A 19,633-nucleotide genomic window follows, 5' to 3' on the forward strand; every position below is an offset into this window, starting at 1 on the left:
TTTTATCTTATTTTATTTATTTATTTATTTATTTATTTATTTATTTACTTACTTACTTACTTATGTGAGACGGAGTCTTGCTTTGTTGCCCAGGCCAGAGTGCAATGGCACAATCTCAGCTCACTGCAACCTCCACCTCCCAGGTTTAAGAGATTCTCCTGCCTCAGCCTCCTGAGTAGCTGAGATTACAGGCACGTGCCACCACGCCTGGCTAATTTTGTATTTTCAGTAGAGACGTGGTTTCTCCATGTTGGTCAGGCTGGTCTCAAACTTCTGACCTCAGGTGATCCACTCACCTCGGTCTCCCAAAGTGCTGGGATTACAGGCGTGAGCCACCGAGCCTAGACTTTTTTTTTTTTTTGAGACAGAGTTTTGCTCTTGTTGCCCAGGCTGGAGTGCAATGGCTCGATCTTGGCTCACCACAACCTCCGCTTCCCAGGTTCAAGTGATTCTCCTGCCTCAGCCTCCGGAGTAGCTGGGATTACAGGCATGAGCCACCACGTCCAGCTAATTTTGTATTTTTAGTAGAGACGGGGTTTCTTCATGTTGGTCAGGCTGGTCTGAACTCCCGACCTCAAGTGATCTGCTGCCTCAGCCTCCCAAAGTGCTGGGATTACAGGCATGAGCCACCACACCCGGCTGATTCAAGTTTGTAATGGTGTACTTGTTTGATTATTTAAGCAATGTCTGTCTCTTCATTCCCATCCTGCTTGCCTTTTTAATCCCAGAGCCAATTCATAGATTTGTAGTAAATATGCCTGCTATATAGTAAAAGTTTCATAAATATTTATTAAATAAATTAATGAACAAATAGAGTAATCATTTGAGCTCTTAAATATTTAGTTTTTAATAGAGGGAGTAAGAAAGATTCCCATATTTTTCCCTCATCCTCAGTTCTTAGCAGTGAGGTCTTAGTCTGAAGATACGTGCCTCAGAAGCTGGCCAATAGAAGAGGTAAGAGAAACCAGAGTGGACTCTGCTGAGAATTTGGCCACCAAGCAGTCATCTCTCTTAGAACTGTGCTCTCCAACATGGTAGCTATTAGCCCCATAATAGTTGGCTATTTAAATTCAAACTATTTAGAATTTTAGCTTATCAGTCTTATCAACCACATTTTGCATGCTCACACATGGCCAGTAGCTACCATATTGAATAATGCAAATAGAGAACATTCCCGTTATCACAGGAAAATGTATTGAAGAGTGCTGCTCTGGAATAGAAAATACCCTCTTCTGCACAGAGCATAGGATTCTCAGCAGGGTGACAGAAGAGAGCCCATTTTCCCCTCTGCTTTCAAATCAGAGATGGGGGAGAGACCCTGCATCTATTACTACATTTGTTTCTATCACATAGAATTGTAGGTGCTGCAGCTGAAGGTGCTTTTTTGCAAATAAAACCACTAAATGCTTCCAAATACAGGGTTGTTGTGAAGATTAAATTAGTTACAACCCATGTTCAGGCCCTTAGTTGGCTCTCAATAAATGTTAGCCATTTTGCAATACTCATCATGTGAATGAAAAAACAAAAAAGAAATTTAAATTTAAAAATTTGGGCACGCCTGTAATCTCAGCACTTTGGAAGGCTAAGGTGGGAGGACTGCTTGAGCCCAGAAGTTTAAGATCAGCCTGGGCAACATAGTGAGACCCCTGTCTATACAAAATTTTTTAAAAAAAATTAGCTGGGGCTGGGTGCAGTGGCTCACACCTGTAATCCCAAAACTTTGGGAGAACAAGGTGGGTGGATCATTTGAGGTCAGGAGTTCGAGGCCAGCCTGGCCTACATGGTGAAACTCTGTCTCTACTAAAAGTACCAAGAAAGTTAGCCGGGCATAGTGGAGCACCTGTAATCCCAGCTACACGAGGGCGGAGGCAGGAGAATCGCTTGAACCCAGGACGTGGAGGTAGCAGTGAGCTGAGATCACACCACTGCACTCCAGCCTGGGCAACACAGTGAGACTGTGCCTCAAAAAAAAAAAAAAAAAAAAAAAAAATTAGCGGGGCAGGGTGGTGCATGCCTGTAGTCTAAGCTACTCGGGCAGCTGAAGTGGGAGGATCACTTGAGCCAGGGAAGTCGAGGCTGCAGTGAGCTGTAATTGTGCCACTGCATTCCAGCCTGGGTGACAAAGCGAAGCTTTGTCTCAAAAAATTAATTAATTAAATAAATAAAAAATAAATAGATGGTAGCCACAATTGTTATTGGCTGAAAATCAAAGTGTTAAGTGCAGAATAGACTCTGGTGAAAATAATCTAACTTCTCTGAGCCTCAGGTTCCTCATCTGTAAAATGAGAACAGCTTTTTCTATCCTGGTAGGATTACATAGCATGTTTCGCAAAAAGGGGTTATCACAGTACCTAACATGCAGTAGGTTCTCCAAAACCGTTAGCTCTTCTTTTTTTTTTTTTTTTTTTTTTTTGAGACAGAGTCTCGCTCTGTTGCCTAGGCTGTGGTGCAGTGGTGCAATCTCGGCTCACTGCAATGTCCGCCTCCCAGGTTCAAGCAATTCTCCTGCCTCAGCCTCCCGAGTAGCTGGGATTACAGATGCCCACCAACATGTCCAGCTAATTTGTGTATTTTTAGTAGAGACGGAGTTTCACCATGTTGGCCAGGCCAGTCTCGAACTCCTGACCTCAGGTGATCCACCCACCTCAACCTCTCAAAGTGCTGAGATTACAGATGTGAGCCACCGCGCCTGGCCAACTCTTGTTGTTTTATTATTGGTGAACGCTATATCAAATTTGACTTTCTCATGAATCACCTCAGAAATTGGATTCCAGCTGTTAAAACATTCCAGGTGTGTGTTTTAAGATGTACGGATGTGGCTAGTAGTGCTAACTTCCTGAAGCTTTCATTTGGTTTTGCTGAGGGCTGGCAACCCAACCTGTAAGTCAAATTGTTGGCATGAGTTAAATTTCCTTTGGTCCCACCCATATTTCTCAGTGCCCATTACTTCTCACTAGGCCAAGAAGTGCCTGGCAAATGCTATATGTCAGAATTCTGCTAAAAAGTGTTGTTCATTTTAAACAACTGAACTTCTAATTTTTCCATTTGACCTTAACTAGGTTTCTCTAATGTCTCCCTTCAAATCTTCTGGCTCTGTTATCTTCCAAATTTTAGATTTGTTTCCGTAAAGCAACCAAATTCCAAACAGGATATGTATGTTTGTATTTAGAGGGTGGAGAGTGGGAAAAGAAGGAGGAAGGGACATGATGTTTAATCTGATGTCAGGTTAAAACTAACAGAGAGTAAGCAGGGGTGGCAGAAGGCGACTCCTAATACTTACTGAAAATGTACCGTTTGCCAAATACTGTTTTAAGCACTTATTTTTTTCTTATCAACCTTCTTTTCCTCCTTTTTTGTTTAATTTTTAATTCAAATTAATATATGTACATGGCTAAAATGTTATTACATGTGCATGGTTTAAAATGTAATTGTAGTTAAACTGTTCAAATTTTTTTTTTTTTTTTTTTTGAGACAGAGTCTCACTCTGTCGCCCAGGCTGAGTTCAGTGGCATGATCTTGGCTCACTGCAACCTCCACCTCCCAGGTTCAAGCAATTCTCCTGCCTCAGCCTCCCAAGTAGTTGGGATTACAGGCACAGGCCATCAAGCCCAGCTAATTTTTGTATTTTTATTAGAGACAGAGTTTCACCATGTTGGTCAGGCTGGTCTCGAACTCCTGACCTCAAGTAATACGCCCGCCTCGGCCTCCCAAAGTGCTGGGATTACAGGCATGAGCCCCCATGCCCAGCCAAACTGTTCAAATTTTAAATGTATTTTTATCCAGAAAATATGAATGACAGTAAATGTAAAAAAATCTAAAAATTATTTTTCACATAAAGTTCTCTTTCTTTTAAAATATTCAAAATGATCTATCAAAACTCAATGGCAAATGAAGTGGTTAGTCACTCTCAGATTTTTAGTCAAAGATCTTTAAATAAAGCTGAACATATTATTAGCTTTTTACAAATTTGAATGAAGGTTTTTTTTGTTTGGTTTTGAGAAGGAGTTCCTCTCTTGTTACCCAGGCAGCAGTGCAGTGGGACGATTTCGGCTCACGGCAACCTCTGCCTCCCGGGTTCAAGCGATTCTCCTGCCTCAGCCTCCCAAGTAGCTGGGATTACAGGCATGCGCCACCACACCCGGCTAATTTTTTTTGTATTTTTAGTAGAGACGGGGTTTCTCCATGTTAGTCAGGCTGGTCTCAAACTCCCGACCTCAGGTCATTCGTCCGCCTCAGCCTCCCAAAGTGCTGGGATTACAGGCATGAGCCATCCTGCCCCACCATGAAGGCTGTTTTCTAAGAATGTTTAGTCTTTGCATTCAATGTTCATGTATTTGCCAAAGAATCCATGTCATGCTTCCCATATGTAATATTTAGATCTCTATATATACAAATGTGAGGGTAAAATGAATTTATACCACGAGATGTTTCTCAGCCACTCTGTGCAATGTTAGTGAACACTGCGCTAATTCATGAGGATCTTCAGAACCATGAATTGGAATACAAAGAGAAGCAAAAAAATCGGCTGCTTGGCACTCTGGGAAACAATACTTCGTTATGCAAGAATCTTTTGCATTCATGCTAAGAAGGAGGATTTGACAAGTTAATTAATTTGTCTTTTCTCTTACCTAAGTACTCCTGCCACTCAAATTCTTTCTGCACTCCAAAGCCATGCCTCTTTCACCAAAAAACTTCTCAGCATTCCAATGCGGGTGCCTTTTGTTTTGAGGATCTAGGGCAAGGGATATGCTGGAAGTGCGTCTGCCCGGGGCTTGAAGATTGTTAGGCAGAAGGGTGAATGTCTAGGTTTACAAGGTCGCCCTGTCTAGAACTCATACCAACTGACACTAACACCACCACCCCCATCTCACAACTCACACACCTTTTTTTTTTGAGACGGAGTCTCGCTCCATCGCCCCGGCACAATCTCAGCTCACTGCAACCTCCGCCTCTCGGGCTCAAGGGATTCTCCTGCTTCAGCCCCTTCACTAGCTGGATTACAGGGTGCCCGCCACCACGCCTGGCTAATTTTTTTTGTATTTTTAGTAGAGGCAGGGTTTTGCCATGTTGGTCAGGCTGGTCTGGAACTCTTGAACTCCAGTGATCCACCTGCCTAGGCCTCCTAAATTGCCGTGAGCCTCTACACCCGGCTTCACACATCTTTTTTTTTAGTGTTTATGACATGAGGAGCTCTCTAGACAATGCGACCCGGCATAGGATTCCTCTTGCCTGAGTTTAAAAGTGATCCCGCTTTAAAAAAAGAGTTAAGGCTGGGAGCGGTGGGTGGCTCAGGCCTGTAATCCCAGCACTTTGGGAGGCCAAGACGGGCGGATCATTTGAAATCAGGAGTTTGAGACCAGCTTGGCCAACATGATGAAATCTTGCCTCTACCAAAAATACAAAAAAATTAGGCGGGCATGGTGGCACACACCTGTAATCCCAGCTACTCAAGGGGCTGAGGCAGGAGAATCGCTTGAACCTTGAAGGTGGAGTTTGCAGTGAGCTGAGATCCTGCCGCTGCACTCCAGCCTGGGCAACAGAGTGAGACTGTGTCTCAAACAAACAAACAAACAAACAAAATAGAGTTAAAAGACTGGGCGCGGTGGCTCATGCCTGTAATCCCAGCACTTTGCGAGGCCGAGGAGTGTGTATCACTTGAGGTCAGGAGTTCGAGACCAGCCTGGCCATCATGGTGAACTCTCGTCTCCACTAAAAATACAAAAATTAACCGGGCATGATGGCAGGCGCCTGTAGTCCCAGCTACTCGGGAGGCTGAGGCAGGAGAATTGCTTAAACCCAGGAGGCAGAGGTTGCAGTGAGCCAAAATAGTGCCACAGCACTCCAGCTTGGGTGACTGAGTGAGACACTGTCTCAAAAGAAAAAAAATAAGAGTTAAAGAACAATCATTAAAGGGATACAAATAATATTATTTAAAAGCACTACAGTGAACTTACAGTAAAAACTGAGCTATACTGGCTGGGAGCCATGGCTCATGCGTATAATCCCAGCACTTTGGGAGGCCCAGGCGGGTGGATTACCTCAGGTCAGGAGTTCAAGACCAGCTTGGCCAAGATGGCGAAACCCTGTCTCTACTAAAAGTACAAAAATTACCGAGGCGTGGTGGTAGGCACCTATAATCCCAGCTACTCGGGAGTCTGAGGCTGGAGAACCACTTGAACCTGGGAAGCAGAGGTTGCAGTGAGCCAAGAACACCCACTGCACTCTAGTCTGGGTGACAGAGCAGAACTCTGTCTCAAAAAAAAAAAAAAAAAAAAAGAAAAAAAAAGAAAGAAAAAAAATTGAGCTATGGGGTCAGAGTCGTGCTATAAGGCACTCCCTTTACTCCAAATATTTAACACTGATAGATAAAAAATAAAATATAAAGAGAAAATTAATAAGATATGGTGACTGTTGCCTCATGCTATCTTCAGTAATTAGATGAGAAGCAACAGGACCCTAAATATAAAAGATGCAAGCAATAAAACTCAAATAACACATAAGAGAATATCTCCACAACCATGGCTTAGGAACAGCGTTTTTAAACAAGACACAAAAGCACTACTATGAAATGGTAATTGTATTGATAAATCAGGCTTTAATAAAAGTAAGGGCTTCTGTTAATTAAAGGACACTATTTACAGAGTGAAAAAGCAGCCAGGTACGGTAGCTTGTGCCTATAGTGTCACAAAAAGACAGACAACCAATTTTAAATTGGGGAAAAGATCTGAACAGGCATTTAGTTCACAAAAGAGGTATTCAAAATGCCAATAAGCAAATGAAGTTTTAAAAAGCATTCAACATTATAATGTATTAGCCACAAATAGATATCACCAAAATGGCAAAAACTAAAGAGATTGGTAATGCCAAAATTTGATTTGAGGATTTGCCCAGTCTTACTTTCTTTCTTCCTTTCTCTCTCTGTCTCTTTTTCTTTTCTTTTTTTTTTTTTTGAGACAGAGTCTTGCTCTGTCACCCAGGCTGGAGTGCAGTGGTGCAATCTCAGCTCACTGCAACCTCCGCCTCCAGGGTTCAAGCAATTCTCCTGCCTCAGCCTCCTGAGTAGCTAAGATTACAGGCGCCTGCCACCGCGCCCGGCTAATTTTTGTGTTTTTAGTAGAGACGGGGTTTCAGCATGTTGGTCGGGCTGGTCTTGAACTCCTGACCTCAAGTGATCCGCCTGCCTCGGCCTCCCAAAGTGCTGGGATTACAGGAGCGAGCCACTGTGCCTGGCCACTTTCTTTTTGTTTTTGAGACAGTCTCCTTCTGTCACCCAGGCTGGAGTGCAGTGGTGCAATCTTGGTTCATTGCAACCTCTGCCTCCTGGGCTCAAGTGACTACCTGAGTAGCTGGGATTACAGGTGCATGCCACCATGCCCAGCTAATTTTTGTATTTTTAGTAGAGATGTGATTTCATCATATTGGTCAGCCTGGTATCAAACTCCTGGCCCCAAGTGATCCATCTGCCTCGGCCTCCCAAAGTGTTGGGATTACAGGTGTAAGCCACCATGCCCAGCCAACACTGTCATTTTTATACACTGGGGATAGGAGTTTAAACTGGTATGATCACTTAGCAAAACTGGAAGTATCTATTAAAGCTGTAATACATTTTTGCTATGATTCAGCAACCATACCCCTAGGTATATGCCCTGGAGGAATGAGTGCATATGACTACAAGAAGGCATTTAAGAATAGTCATAATGGTGGGCCGGGCGTGGTGGCTCATGCCTAGAATCCCAGCATTTTGGGAGGCTGAGACGGGAGAATTGCTTGAACCCAGGTGGCAGAGGTTGCAGTGAGCCGAGATTGCACCATTGTACTCCAGCCTGGGCAACAAGAGTGAAACTCCGTCTCATAAGAAAAAAAAAAAAGAATAGTCATAACAACTTTATTCATAATAGTAAAAAACTAGAAATGTCTATCAACAAGAAAATGGGTAAATTGTGGTAGAGTCATACAGTGGAATACTATATGGCAATTTAAAAAAGTGACATGAGGCCAGGCATGGTGGCTCATGCCTATAAGGTAAGCACTTTGGGAGGCCGAGGTAGGCAGATCACTTGAGCCCAAGAGTTCAAGACTAGCCTGGTCAACATGGTGAAACCTTGTCTCTACAAAAAATAAAAATTAGTCAGGTGTAGTAGCGCCTCCAGGTAGCCCCAGCTACTTAGGAGGTTGAGGTGGGAGGACTGGTTGAGCCCTGGATGTTAAGAGTGGAGTAAGCCATGATTGCACTACTGCACTCCAATCTCGGCGATCCAACCTAAGCAACAGTGTGAGATGCTGTTTCAAAATCTAACAAACAAGCAAACAAACAAAAAAAGTGACATGGCTACATGGAACAGCAGGATGGACTTTATAAACATAATATCTTTAAAAAGGAGGCCAGGAGTGGTGGCTCAAGCCTGTAATCCCAGCACTTTGGGAGGCCGAGGTGGGTGGATCACCTGAGGTGAGGAGTTTAAGACAAGCCTGGCCAACATGGTGAAACCCTGTGTCTACTAAAAATACAAAAAAAAAAAAAAAAAAAAAAAATTAGCCAGGCGTGGTAGCAGGCACCTATAATCCCAGCTACTTGGGAGGCTGAGACAGGAGAATTGCTTGAACCTGGGAGGTGGAGGTAGCAGAGAGCTGAGATTGAGCCACTGTACTCCAGCCTGGGCAACAAGAGCAAAACTCCATCTAAATAAATAAATAAATAAAATAAAAAGGAGCCCAACAACAAGAGTCCATGCTGTGTTATTTTTATATGAATTTTATGAATAGGCAAGACTATGATTATAAAGCCAGAATAGCAATTGCCTTAGGGTGTTGATTAGAAGGGGGCAAAAGGAAGTCTTTTTTTTTTTTTTTTTTTGAGACGGAGTCTTGCTCGTTGCCCATGCCGGAGTGCAGTGGCGTGATGTGGGCTCACTGCAACATATGCCTCCCGGTTTCAAGCGATTCTCCTGCCTCAGCCTCCCAGGTAGCAGGGATTATAGGCGCATGCCACCACGCCTAGCTAATTTTTTGTGTTTTCAGTAGAGATGGGTTTTGCCATTTTGGCCATGCTGGTCTCGAACTCCTGACCTCAAGTGATCTGTCCGCCTTGGCCCCTCAAAGTGCTGGATTACAGGCATGGGCCACTGTGCCCAGCCAGGAAGGCTTTCTAGCATTGGGAATGTTCTATATATATTGATCTGGCTGGTGAGGAATCAAGTGTATCCATATATAAAAATTCATTGAGCTGAACAATTAAAATTAGTGTACTTAACTAAAGCATATTGTCTTTTGTTTTATTTATTTGCTTATTTTAGAAACAAGGTTTCACTCTATCCTCCTATGCTGGAGGATAGCTCACTGCAACCTGGAACTTTTGGGTTCAAGCCATCTTCCTGCATACAAGTAGCTGGGACTACAGGTATGTGCCCCCATTCTCAGGTAGCTTTTTTATTTTTTGTAGAGACCAGGTCTTGCTATATTGCCCAGGCTCATATTATCTTAAAAAAAAAAAAAAACTTGCTGAAAAAATAGAATAAATATTCTAGAACAGAAAGACAAAAACAGCTGAAGATACATATATATTGGTCTTTGTCTCCTTTTGTTTCTTTCGTTTTTCTTTCAGTGTGAAAAAATGCATAAAAGCTTATTTTAAAAAATTGATGTCAAATGCTATTTGGAGTAGAAGATGTCATTTTTCTTTACAAGCTAATAAAAATATTAAACTCAACCTAGCCAAATATAATGCACATTTGTTGGCAGGTGTTTCACCTACTACAGATTAAGGCCTTCCCTGAGTAGAAGACTAGCTAAGTAGTGGTTTAGATCCTTCCGGAAAGAACTGCTGAAGGATGTGTTTAGCAAGAAAAAAAGCCAATGTAGAGTGAAGGAGTATATTGAGCATGGGAATCATTAAAATACATTGGAAATGTTAATGATCTATTGATTGCATGTTATGGGCTGAATTGTGTCCCTCCAAAATTCATATATTGAAATTCTAATCCCTAGTACTTCAGAATGTGACTGTATTTTGAGATTGCCTTTAAAGAGGTAGTTAAGGTTAAATGAGGTCATTAGGGTGGGCCCTAATCCCATATGACTAGCATCCCTAGAAGAAGAGATGAGAACACAGAAACACACAGAGAGAAGATCACATGAAAACACTGGAGAAAAACCACCATCCACAAGCCAAGGAGAGAGGCCTCAGAAGAAACCAATCTTGCTGTCACCTTGATCTTGGGTTTTTAGCCTCCAGAATTCTGAAGAAATAAATTTCTGTGTTTAAGCCACCCAATCTGTGGTACTTTCTTATGGAAGCCCTAGCAAACTTATATACTGTGCTAAAATCAGAAGTCAGTTTGTGTCATAAAAATGTAGATAAAAAATTGTAGACAATAACAAGAAAGATGGGAGCATTTGGTGAGTACTTATACACTAACATCTTGCTTGATTTTTAACTATGTAGGATAAACACATGTCCTTTCCTAGAAATGAGACCCTGGCAGAGTTGAGTTGTTGTGAGAGACTGCGTCCCACAAAGCCTCAAATATCTTCATCTAGCCTTTAACAGTGAAAGTTCACTTGATCCTTCTCCATGGGTTTATTTTGCAAACATCAAAAAACATGACCAAAGATACACTTCTGTACATATTTACTTCTGGGGTGGGCAGGGAATTGGGAAATGAGATAAAGAGAGATATATAAAAGAGCAGTCTTTAATTACATATTTATTATATATGTTTATGGAAAATGAAAACATTAAAAATCTGGTTGGTGAATATACAGATATATTACTTTATTTTTCAATATGTTTGAAATATTTTATAACAATATAAAACTATTGTGGTTTTGAAGGGATATAATGTTACTATACTGAACAATTGTCATTTTCCTTTGTTTTTCTTAGCCAAAGCATTTGCTGATGTATAGCACCTATTTTATACATTGGAACACACTACTCTGTGCTTTGATTTTAGGCTTAAAATGTCAGTGGCAGTGTGCTCAGCCAATCAGGAATTAGGATTAAGGAACTGAAGCCTTTTATACTAAAGTCTTCCCTTATAAGGGGACCCTAAATTAGAAAACCTGTTTTGAGAAAGATTTTTTCCCTAATTTGTGAAACTATACATATGAATGTTTTTATATATTTAGGGAATTAGAATCCCTCAGGTTTATTTTAAACAATTATCTGGCACTAACAGGAATACAATTTATGATGTTCATATCATTCCAGAAAATCTAGGTCACACCAAAGTCGGTTCTTTGGAAATTTGATTTCCTTATATAATTTTCAAGGTGCTTGAAGCAATAAATTCTCATGTGCTGCTTTGGAAAAGTACAAAGTCATTTAGCCTGAATTCAGAAGAAAGCCGACTTCGTTTCTTTTACTTACATTGTACTTTCATTGTAAATGGTAAGTAAACTGGTGAAATAAGTATGTGTTAATATTTAAAACAGAAAGCAATATAAAAAAACCCCTCTGTCTTTACAAGGGCAAGGCTTAGCCAAATATACTTAGGTCTATTCATATTAATAATAGAAGATTGTTACTAAGGATAACTAACAATTAAAATAAATAAGGTTGGGTAGTGCAGTGGCTCATGGCTGTAATCCCAACACTTTGGGAGGCCCAGGCAGGAAGACTGCTGAGGCCAGGAGTGAGAGACCAGTCTGGGCAACATATTGAGACCTTGTTTCTAATAAAAATTGGAAAAAAAAAAAAAAAGTAGCCGAGTGTGGTGGCACATGCCTGTAGTCCCAGCTACTTGGGAGGCTCAGGTAGGAGGATTACTTGAGCCCAGGAGGTCGAGGCTGCAGTGTGCCTTGATCATAACACAGCTCTCGGCCGGGCGCGGTGGCTCACGCCTGTAATCCCAGCACTTTGGGAGGCCGAGGCGGGTGGATCTCGAGGTCAGGAGATCGAGACCATCCTGGCTAACATGGTGAAACCCCGTCTCTACTAAAAATACAAAAAAATTAGCCGGGCGTGGTGGCGGGCGCCTGTAATCCCAGCTACTCGGGAGGCTGAGGCAGGAGAATGGCGTGAACCCGGGAGGCGGAGCTTGCAGTGAGCAGAGATCGCGCCACTGCACTCCAGGCTGGGTGACAGAGCGAGACTCCGTCTCAAAAAAAAAAAAAAAAAACAAAAAAAAACACAGCTCTCCAGCTTGGGTGACAGAGCTAGACCCTGCCTCAAAAAGAAAAAAAAAAGGTTGAATAAAATAGCACTAACGGCGCTGGGCACGGTGGCTCATGCCTGTAATCTCAACACTTTAGGAGGCCAAGGCGGGTGAATCATGAGGTCAGGAGTTCGAGACCAGCCTGGCCAACATGGCGAAACCCTATCTCTACTAAAAATATAAAAAATCAGCTGGGCGTGATGGTGGGCGCCTGTAATTCCAGCTACTTGGGAGGCTGAGGCAGGAGAATCGCTTGAACCCAGGAGATGGAGGTTGCAGTGAGCCAAGATAGTGCCACTGCACTCCAGTCCAGGCGAGAAAGTGAGACTCTGTCTCAAAAAAAAAAAAAAAAAAAAAAAAGAAAAAAGAAAGCACTAATGGTATTTGGGACATGGTTAAGATTCACACTGGAAATGATGATTTAATTCATAAATGCTTGAAAACTAGGGAAGGGGATTTTATGTTTCCCCATCCTAGGATTCATTTTATTATTATTTTCAAAACTTTTTTCCTAGGAGGATTTATTTTATTTAATTTAAAATAAATGTTCAGTAATTATAGCCACTTCCCTCAGAGGAAGATTGGCCCAAGGAGCCCCACTTAGGCATTGACCTCATGTCTCTTTATTTTACACTCATATCCAACTGCTGTTTCTAAAAGCAGGTGTCTGGGAAGAATGTCAGTCATGGTCCATGCACTGGGCCAAACCTGCACTTTGACCACTTGATCTGTACCCTTACAGTCTGTGCCTTTACTGGGGACAATTTCAATCCATCTGTGGGATTCAGGGTTACTGGTACATTACAGAAGCTGTATAGCCTTGGTAGGAAGGAATATGGCAAGAAACTCTGCTAGATGATATAACAATAGATGGCCACAAAACTTGCCTTTTTTAGGAAGGCATCTCTGAGCAAGGAATACCAGATGAATAGGGTTAGCCATGCTGTTTGGTGGAGGGTATCCACCTAGTACAGCAAATGCAAAGGCCCTGAGGTAGGAAAGCATTTCCTGAGTTTGGCTGAAGTATACTGCAGCACCAGGGAGAATGGGAAGGGGTGGACCTTATCAACTTCTTGTTATATAATCTCGTGTTCTGAAGTTGAAATTTTATTTTATTGCTATGTACCTTTTTAAATCTTTCCCTTACTTTTGAATTTCCCATGCATTTATCGAACATATACAAAATTGTGCTTATATGTCAATGTGAGTTTGTTTTTAACATAAATGATATTACGCTGCACTGAGATTTATTCAACAGTGTTTCTTAGAGATCTATGTTATTATATTTTTATAAAGGTCATTGTGTATAACAGGTATAAAATATTCTATTGTGTGAATATACCACAAGTAACCTCCAGTGGTCAGCCTGCCTCTACCATGCCCACTCTCCAAGCTTTTATTTTCTGAATGTAGCTTCTTTACCTCAGTAAGTGGTAAATACTTTTTAAATGAAAACATTGCCTTTTATTTTCTTGGTAGTCATTTCTTAAAAGTACTGTGTGCACAGAAAGAGCATACTGAATGCTTACAACAACCTAATTACGGAAAAGCAATAAGCCTCCTGAATCCTTTGCCCTTGAAATTTCCTTGCCTGGTGCTCATAACACACTTTGAATAGGACTTGAAACCACGGGCCTTCAGCCTAAGGCAGTATGTCATCTGGGTACTCTGAGCAGGGAAATAATGAAAAATAATGTTCAGTTAATGGCACAAGCCATTCGCCACTCAGACAGTGATGGTTTTCAGAGTGGATTGAAAGGAGATTGGCTACTTCTGCTTCAAAACATCCTGGAAATTGTCTGCCTCCTGAATTCTGAGGGACGCTTGGGAGGAGGAGGTGATAGGTGACTTAATGTTAAATCTGGGTTCCCTCCCCCAATATGTCACTGTGAAAATATTCAAACATACAGAAAAGTTGAAAGAATTGCGCAGTGTGCCCATTACCTAGACTCTACTATTATATGGACCCCTATTTGCTTTATCATATCTCTGTTCATCCACCCTTTACCCATGCATGGAGGCATCTACACATCTTATTTTTGATGTATCTCAAAGTACAAAGAGCACCATTAGAGTTCAATGCTTGTGATTTCTTTTCTTTTTTTAAAAAATTTTTGAGGCAACATTTATATCCAGTGAAATGTACAGATCTCAAGTGGATCATTCCATGAGTTTGACAAATGCCTGCAAGGTGGAACCCAAGCTCTTATTAGTATCTGTTAAATCCATGTTAGAGGTTGATCAGAGAAGCACAGCCTTTAAGACTCTCACCCTGCTTTGCGGAGAATGGCAAAAATCTGCGAAACATCTCAGCAGAGCCAGGAGAGAGTAACACTGGTAACGTGAAGCACGTCAAGCTAAGAAAGGAAGCACTGAAATTAATTGTCCTGAATGGAACCTGATAAGAATCTGCCATTTCATCCCCTCAAGACTGGACTCAACTTGGGAGAGAATATTGCCTTTTGCCCTGTCTAAACTAATATCACTGTTTAGATCTACAAACTCCCCCACCTCCCAATGTTTATATATTAACCTGCATTACAAGTCAAAATAACACAGAGAATCTGGAAAAAGAAGAAGGGGAATGTTTCCAACGAAAAGCACACCCCTTAAGGCGTCTGGCCTGAGAGAGATACAGCATGCATAAAATCTGATAATAAGCACATTATGACCCACATTGCATATAACAAAAAGTAGGGCACTTCTGAAGGGTCCTGAGAAACAGCCCTGGGCTTTTAAAACCTGCTTTAGGAAGGCGATCAACGGTACACCACTTTCAAACGCAGCACTGACTTGTATGCTCCACAGTCATCAACAGTGAAAACAACAGTTTTCAACAAGAGTTGGAAAGACTGAGTTGAGGGTTTTTTTTTTATTTTTAAAGTTTGAGGCCAAAATCGATATTTATTCTTTTGAATTATGCTTATATCTTTTTCCTGGTTAATACGCACGCTGGTGGCACAATTTTGAAAACTACGTAACGTTATAGAACCACCACCCAGAAACGAATCCTGTTAACAAACTTCTTGTATTCAAACTTTTTCCACTGCATAGTTTTTGACAATGCTTTTTAGACAATCTTTCTTTTAGCAACCAGCACTTTCAAACAAAAATTACAGAGAATAGTTAAGTTTTTTCCCCCTCCTCCAGCAGATTTGACCCAGAAATGGCTATGGGAAGAAAGTGTTAATTATATTAAAAAATAGTTTGACAGAAAGTATTTAAAAAGAGAAAGGGAGAACATCACGTCTTTATTTTGGTGAATTAGCAACAAAGAAAAGGATTAGCATGGACGGGTACTTTTCAAAAATATATATATTTTTTCCTCTGGCTCCCGCTAGGGTGGAGGAAGTTGTCTCTCTGTCACAGACAGGGTGGAAGAGAGTGAAAGGACAAATGATTGAGAGGCTGCCCCCTCCCACTGGTGCGGGCGTGCGGGGGTCGGATGGGGGGCCGCGGAGGGGGGAAGTGGCCAGCAGGTGCCTGGGCTCCAGGCCCCTACCCCCACCCTCGTCCCCACCCTCACCCACACCCAGGGATTGGCCTCGCCCCCTGGCGGGCGAGAGGTAGGTGTCGAGGCACTGGGGTGGGGGGTGCAAACCCCGCGGGCAGCGGAAAAGAGGCCGTGGGGGGCCTCCCGGCGCTGGCAGACACCGGGAGGCTGGCAGCCGCCGGCACGCACACTTAGTCTGCAGTCCCGAGGAACATGTCTGCAGCCAGGGCGCGGAGCAGAGTCCCGGGCAGGAGAACCAAGGGAGGGCGTGTGCTGTGGCGGCGGCGGCGGCAGCGGCAGCGGAGCCGCTAGTCCCCTCCCTCCTGGGGGAGCAGCTGCCGCCGCTGCCGCCGCCGCCACCACCATCAGCGCGCGGGGCCCGGCCAGAGCGAGCCGGGCGAGCGGCGCGCTAGGGGGAGGGCGGGGACGGGGAGGGGGGTGGGCGAAGGGGGCGGGAGGGCGTGGGGGGAGGGTCTCGCTCTCCCGACTACCAGAGCCCGAGAGGGAGACCCTGGCGGCGGCGGCGGCGCCTGACACTCGGCGCCTCCTGCCGTGCTCCGGGGCGGCATGTCCGAGGCTGGCGGGGCCGGGCCGGGCGGCTGCGGGGCAGGAGCCGGGGCAGGGGCCGGGCCCGGGGCGCTGCCCCCGCAGCCTGCGGCGCTTCCGCCCGCGCCCCCGCAGGGCTCCCCCTGCGCTGCTGCCGCCGGGGGCTCGGGCGCCTGCGGTCCGGCGACGGCAGTGGCTGCAGCGGGCACGGCCGAAGGACCGGGAGGCGGTGGCTCGGCCCGAATCGCCGTGAAGAAAGCGCAACTACGCTCCGCTCCGCGGGCCAAGAAACTGGAGAAACTCGGAGTGTACTCCGCCTGCAAGGTACGCGCTCGCCGCTCTCGGACCGCGGATGGGTGCTAGGGGCCCAGCCCGCGGGACCCCCCTCCCCCTCCCGCTTCCACCTCCTCCTCCCGCCTCCTGCCTCTCGCCTCCCGCCTGGGGCCGCTGCACCGCGGAAGTGCTCCTGTCGCCCGCGCCCAATTAGCTTCTTCTTGGATAAGAGTCCTGCTGGGTTTGAAGAAGGGGGATCACTAAGACGGAGAGCCCTTCATTCCTTCCGCTTGAAAGGAGTAGCTTCGGCATCCGAGCTCCCGGGCTACCTTGGGGTTTTGTTGCTCTGTAGGAGCTCGCTGGAGTCACTTTCCCGGGAGTGGAGCGGTGCTCTCCATGTGGCGGGTGACCCAGGGGCAAGGAAAAATCTTTTGGGGGACTGAGTGGTTCCTTCTGCAATCGATCCCTTCCTGTGTCCCACTGGGAGGAACTAGGTGCAAGGAGTGGGGGTGGAGAAGACTCCCGGACTCCTGGCACTTTGGGAAAGAGAAGGGGAAGAAAGCGCGGGGTGGGAAGGTGGGCAGAGTCCGAGGCGAGGGTTTTGTGGCGCCTGGCGCCCTCGGCTGGGGGCGGAGGCACTGCCGCGCGCGGTGACAGCCCTGTCATTATTGTATTATTACTTGTTTAGTTAAAACGCTGTCCCAGCTGCTCGAGGTGTAAACAGGATTTGGCAAAGTGACAGCCCAGCGCGGCGGGCGCTACTGCTCAGTTTGAGGACACCCATTTCTTGCTACCCACTCTCCATGCCAGTTTAGGCACCCTGTCACCCCCAGCTGCAGATCCAGATGTGGAGGCTGTGTTCCCGAGGTGGGAGGATTGCCCGAGGCCGCGGGGCAGGCTGGCCCTGCGCTGTCAGCAGCGGCTTTGTTTTGACAGGGTGACAGCTGAGGGGGGCGGGGACTTGGCCTTGTCAGCTCCTGCGGCCTGTGGCTGAGGCAGGGAAGAGACACACTCACACACACTCACACCTCCCTGTATTCTTCCTGCCTGCTGCAAAGAGGGTCCAGTTCCCAGATTCCAGATTCCCGATTGTCACAACCAAGCTGCAGTGACCACTTCTGAATTTTGACATAACTATAATTTATTCTACTAGAACATCTAGGTTATACTCTTCTTGGTACTTGCAGGAGCTTCTCAGTCACAATGGAATGTCTATGCTTGCTCTTTTTCCACACCATATGCTCAGGTTTATGTTAAGCACCTCTGTATCCTACACTGGTTCAATAAATATTTGTTGAGTGAATGTAGGATCTAGCCCAGTGCTCCTCAAACTTTAATGTGCATGGGAATCTCCTGGGGAAGCTGGTTAAAATGCTGATTATGAATCAGGTGGTCTGAGGTGGAAGCTGAGAGTTTGCATTTCTGACAAACTCCCAAGTGATGCTATGCTAGTCCACAGACCACATTCCAATTCAGACCTGGACAATATATTATTTGTCCCCTTTGATTTTAGCAGAAAAGACAGAAACAAATAATAATGCTATGTGGTTATTTCTGAAGAAGGAATGCAAAAAAGATGAAGTGGGGAGTGTGCTTCTAAGAAAGGTGCAAGCCCAGGAGTTGATCATGAAGGGCATTAGACGAATGAGAACAGGACACTGACTGTAGTAGGCAGAAGGGCGAGCTATGTACAGAATTAAGAACAAGGTCATGGGTCCACGGCATACTGCTTGGGTGATGACTACACCAAAATCTCACAAATCACCATTAAAGAACTTATATAATCAAACACCACCTGTTCCACAAAAACCTATGAAAAAAAAGAGCAAGGTCAATTACTTGGTGGCCTTGGCGTTTTGCAGCCAAAGTGGGCTCATGCAGGAACTGTCTCAACTCAGTGTTTGTGTTCTGGCTTTATTTTATAATTTATTTATTGGGTTCTCATCACCAGCACTTCTTAAAGACTTCCTGCTGCCTGCTGTAGCTTTAATGTCTGAAAACTTTCCTGAAGTTTTGGTTTTGTCTAAAACCATGAGCATATGTGGCCTGCAATGATATTTTTGATCTTTTCAAATTTCCATGGGTGAGATGTAGCACCACTTCCAAGTGGGATTTGAGTGTTTCCTGGTCACTTTCATGACCCAACAAGAGAAAGAGAAAATTTATTTTAACGTCTTTTTTTTTTTTTGAGACAGGGTCTCACTCTGCCATGTAGGCTGGAGTGCAGTGGCATGATTGTAGCTCACTGCAGACTCAACCTCCCTGGGCTCAGGTGATCCTCCTACATCAGCCTCTTGAGTAGCTGGGACTACAGGCACGCACCAGTACACTATTATTATTAGTAGTAGTATTCTTTGTAGAGACAGGGTTTCACCTTGTTGCCCAGGCTGTTCTCAAACTCCTGAGCCCAAGCAGTTTGCCCGCCTTGCTTCCCAAAGTGCTGAGATTATAGGCATGAGCCACCATGCCTGGCTGAAAGTGTACATTTTTATGTATCCATTCATTCAGTAAATATTTAGAGGGTTACCAACTGGGTGTCAGGCATTGTGCTAGGTGCTGGGCCTATGACACACAGAATTTGTCCTTCAGGAGTTACTTATTGTGTGTGTGCACAAGTGCATGTGTGTGTATGCATGTGTTGGGGGCCTAGGGAGGAGGGCAGTGAACCAAAATTACAGAGAAGTTCAGAAAAACTACTTTCTTGGAGTAGTTGCGGACCCAGAGCAGGACAGTTCATAGACTGGGGCACTGGTAGGGTGGGATTGGCTTCCTGGAGGAAGTGTCAGTGGCTGCTAAGAACTCTTGGCAGGGCAGAGTGGGGTGGGGTGAAGCTTCTTGTAGTGGAGAAACTGAAAGCAGTTCTGGAAGCTTGGAGGTGGGCCAACTGAGCCAGACCTTTGTTGCCTAGGGCCACGGGGTGGGGTGCGTGGCCAAGAGGGCACTGAGGAGTGCAGGAATCTTAACCTGGGGAGTGACACTATCTCAGATTTGCTTTTTAAAAAAAGAAAAAAAATTTAACTGGACTTGATTGGGTACGAGGGAGTGTAAGAGAGCAAAATCTGTGGTTCTCTCTCAGCTTGTTTCTGCACTTAATATGAGCAAGCCCAAAAGGACAGATTGCTCTACCTTTGCCACAGGCCCCTTGGCAAGTTAGATTAGAGAGATT

At 44.6% G+C, this 19,633-nt stretch overlaps 1 protein-coding gene across 2 annotated transcripts in view; it reads left to right on the forward strand.

The window, feature by feature from the left end:
- Nucleotides 1-16,121: 16,121 nt before the first annotated feature.
- The window catches only part of KAT2B (lysine acetyltransferase 2B), a 115,081-nt gene continuing 111,569 nt past the window's right edge, over nucleotides 16,122-19,633 (forward strand). For both annotated transcript variants that reach the window (XM_019022939.4, XM_055383265.2), the window contains exon 1: nucleotides 16,122-16,518. In XM_019022939.4, coding sequence (XP_018878484.2) covers nucleotides 16,216-16,518 — 303 coding nt within the window. In that variant the 5' untranslated portion in view covers nucleotides 16,122-16,215. The remainder of the gene's footprint in view (nucleotides 16,519-19,633) is intronic.

This window comes from Gorilla gorilla, chromosome 2 (assembly GCF_029281585.2).
Source record: "Gorilla gorilla gorilla isolate KB3781 chromosome 2, NHGRI_mGorGor1-v2.1_pri, whole genome shotgun sequence".
NCBI lineage: Eukaryota > Metazoa > Chordata > Mammalia > Primates > Hominidae > Gorilla > Gorilla gorilla.